The sequence below is a fragment of the Porites lutea genome, chromosome 6, assembly GCF_958299795.1.
Source record: "Porites lutea chromosome 6, jaPorLute2.1, whole genome shotgun sequence".
In the NCBI taxonomy this organism is placed as follows: Eukaryota; Metazoa; Cnidaria; class Anthozoa; order Scleractinia; family Poritidae; genus Porites; species Porites lutea.
Genome location: NC_133206.1, coordinates 23,655,623 through 23,658,121, shown reverse-complemented (window position 1 = coordinate 23,658,121; position 2,499 = coordinate 23,655,623). Strand labels below are relative to the sequence as shown.

The window sequence follows — 2,499 nt, the reverse complement described above, 5'->3', positions numbered from 1 at the left end:
CGATGTGAAGGCAGATAGGGAGTACAATGTATAATAATTATGTTTACGCAGGTTGTGTCACGAGTGTGTGAGCTACTTTTGAAAAATCAATTATTCTGGAGACCGTAGCAGCTTGGTTTTTACGAAAAAAGCCATTGTTTTATGCTTTTTTAGGGAAAGCGAGGGGCTAAACAGTTTTTGAGAAGCAAAATACGATGATTTGCAGAATTTCGATCCTCTAAAATAGACTCTTTATTATGATTTTGAATGAAGGCATCACCCTTTTGTGATTATGTTCATTTGTAAAATAGCGCAGTGAATAAACACTAGTGGTTTTTCTTGGAAATCAATTTCTTTTCAAGAGCCTGAATTAAAGCATCCTGTTTCCAATGTACATTTACAAGAGAGAATGACATTTATCTTTCAAAGGTTGAAACCTATATTTAAATAACTGCCTCACAATAAAAGAGTGAAAACTCAACGCTTAATAGTTATGTTTAACGTAAAAAAGACATATTCACACCTTCATAGTGACGTGCTTTATTTATTTTGAGTTTTAAACTGACCCGCTTTACACGTAAATGTTATAAAAACCCTTATTTCTTAACCCTTTTCCTCTCACTAGTCCCAGCATTTGCTAGCGTCATTACTAAGAATCACTTGTTGGTCTCCAACTTGTTACTGGGAGTGAGGGACTTCTTCAATGATCAAACGAGACACTGAATTCCAGCCAGTGTGACCATCGGAATTTCCATACCCTGCACAATTTCCGATGTTGATTCCAACTCGGATTTTGCCCTTGTGTATGTTGTTACAGTAGCCCTCAATCAACCCGAATCTGTGGTCTTCGTCGGACGGTCTTAGGATCCACAGCACTGCGTCAATAGGCAGGGGACCACTGCACTCGGCGCCATTAAAAGTGATGAACCATCGCTTACAGCAACTGTTACAAAACCCCAACCTTACATTTCCCTGGTAAACAACGCGGAGAGCAGTGTTATCCTTGAGTTTAGTGAACTGACAATCCTGCAACAACAACAAAACAGTAATTTTCAACGAACTTTAATTCATATCACACCTCAAAATGGAACCGCTGTCAGTAATTCATAACATTTTTTAAAGGAGTAGGCTGGCCATGAAACAGTACAGAAAAGAAAAACTTTTCGCCTTGTTTTCTTTAACCGCTTATGGCGAGAATCGTTCAAAAATACTATCCTTCTTAAGTGAAAGAAGTGTCTCTTTGGTAAAGGCAAAACGACAAACCTGTATCAGCCCAATATCACGACTATCGCTCTTCCGCCAAGCGCATTGTTTCCAGTTCCTGTCACTTTCCCCCTTCTCACCACGTGGTCCAGTGGTACCTGCATCGCCTTTTTCACCTTTAGTACCATCTCGACCGTTGCGGCCTGGAAACCCATTATGTCCAGGGAAGCCAGGTGGTCCTTGTAAACATGCGTTTGAGTTCTGTTTTGCATTAGAAATTGAAACGAGAAAACATTTCGTTATTACTGAAGGTCGTAAAATAATTTGAATTTGCTCGCAGTATGAATGGTTCCTGTTCAGTATTTTGCACTGACGAAAAATAGTCGAAAATCAAGAAACTGAAAATTTTTATCGATCATAGAAGTGAACAGACTACTGATCAAGCCTTATTACGATCCTAGAGGGGTGCATTAATAAAACCTTTGGTGGACAGGCTGCTCTGATCGTAGTCACGAGAATGGCGTCCTCTGTCTTCGCGCGCGGCAGGGGTGTCACTTGTACTTAAATCTGAATCATTTCAAAATCTGGAGAAATTAAAGAGAAAGACTTATGATCTTTTAATTGTTAGAGTTTATCACTAACCTGGCAATATTTATTTTTGTCCTCTAGATCCTCTAAATTTTAAGCATAAACATGAAGCCAGCTTTGAAGAATTTCTCCGCTGCTTTTTAGCTCTTTTTATAAAGCAATTTGTTGCCCCCGCAGGGATTTCGCCCAGAGGCAAAATCCCGAGGAGGCACCCTAGTAACTCGCGCGTATATTAAAGACAGTACTTACAGTTCAAATATACAGTCGGTATACTGGAAAAAATCTCGATTTGCTCGAACTGGGGCCACGAAGAATCGTTAGGTAATGATGACGTTTCTATTGTTTGTGCCCGCAAGTACGAAATGGTTAGGATGACGTAAAGACAGAAAATCCCGAAGGGACTGCTCAGGTAGATTTTGTGACATTTATTGTGAAGTCATACTTCGATACTCTTTTGCGTTACGCAGTGACATTCTGAGGAGCAGTTTTTTTGAAAGTTATGGACCAAAAGACACTCGTTAAGCGCAGGGGAGGTTATAAGGTGCGTTTAACTGTGTAGATATATAAACACTTGGAGAGTTTGCCAGACACGAGTTCACAAATATTTGATTTATATTGGAAACCTTGCCAGACACTCTTTCTCTCTCTAAGACTCAGCCCCAAACAAGCAAGACGAGTGAACAACGGCTAGCTTATCACTAGCAGATTGATGGACATTTACAGAAATTC

General features: G+C 39.9%; 1 protein-coding gene across 1 annotated transcript in view; it reads right to left on the bottom strand.

Annotated features, from left to right (window-relative positions):
- Positions 1-657: 657 nt before the first annotated feature.
- Positions 658-2,499, bottom strand: part of LOC140940662 (uncharacterized) — a 19,380-nt gene continuing 17,538 nt past the window's right edge. Inside the window, exons 2-3 of the mRNA XM_073389651.1 lie at positions 1,243-1,443; positions 658-1,005 (exon numbers count right to left, since the gene is read on the bottom strand). Coding sequence (XP_073245752.1) covers positions 658-1,005; positions 1,243-1,443 — 549 coding nt within the window. The remainder of the gene's footprint in view (positions 1,006-1,242; positions 1,444-2,499) is intronic.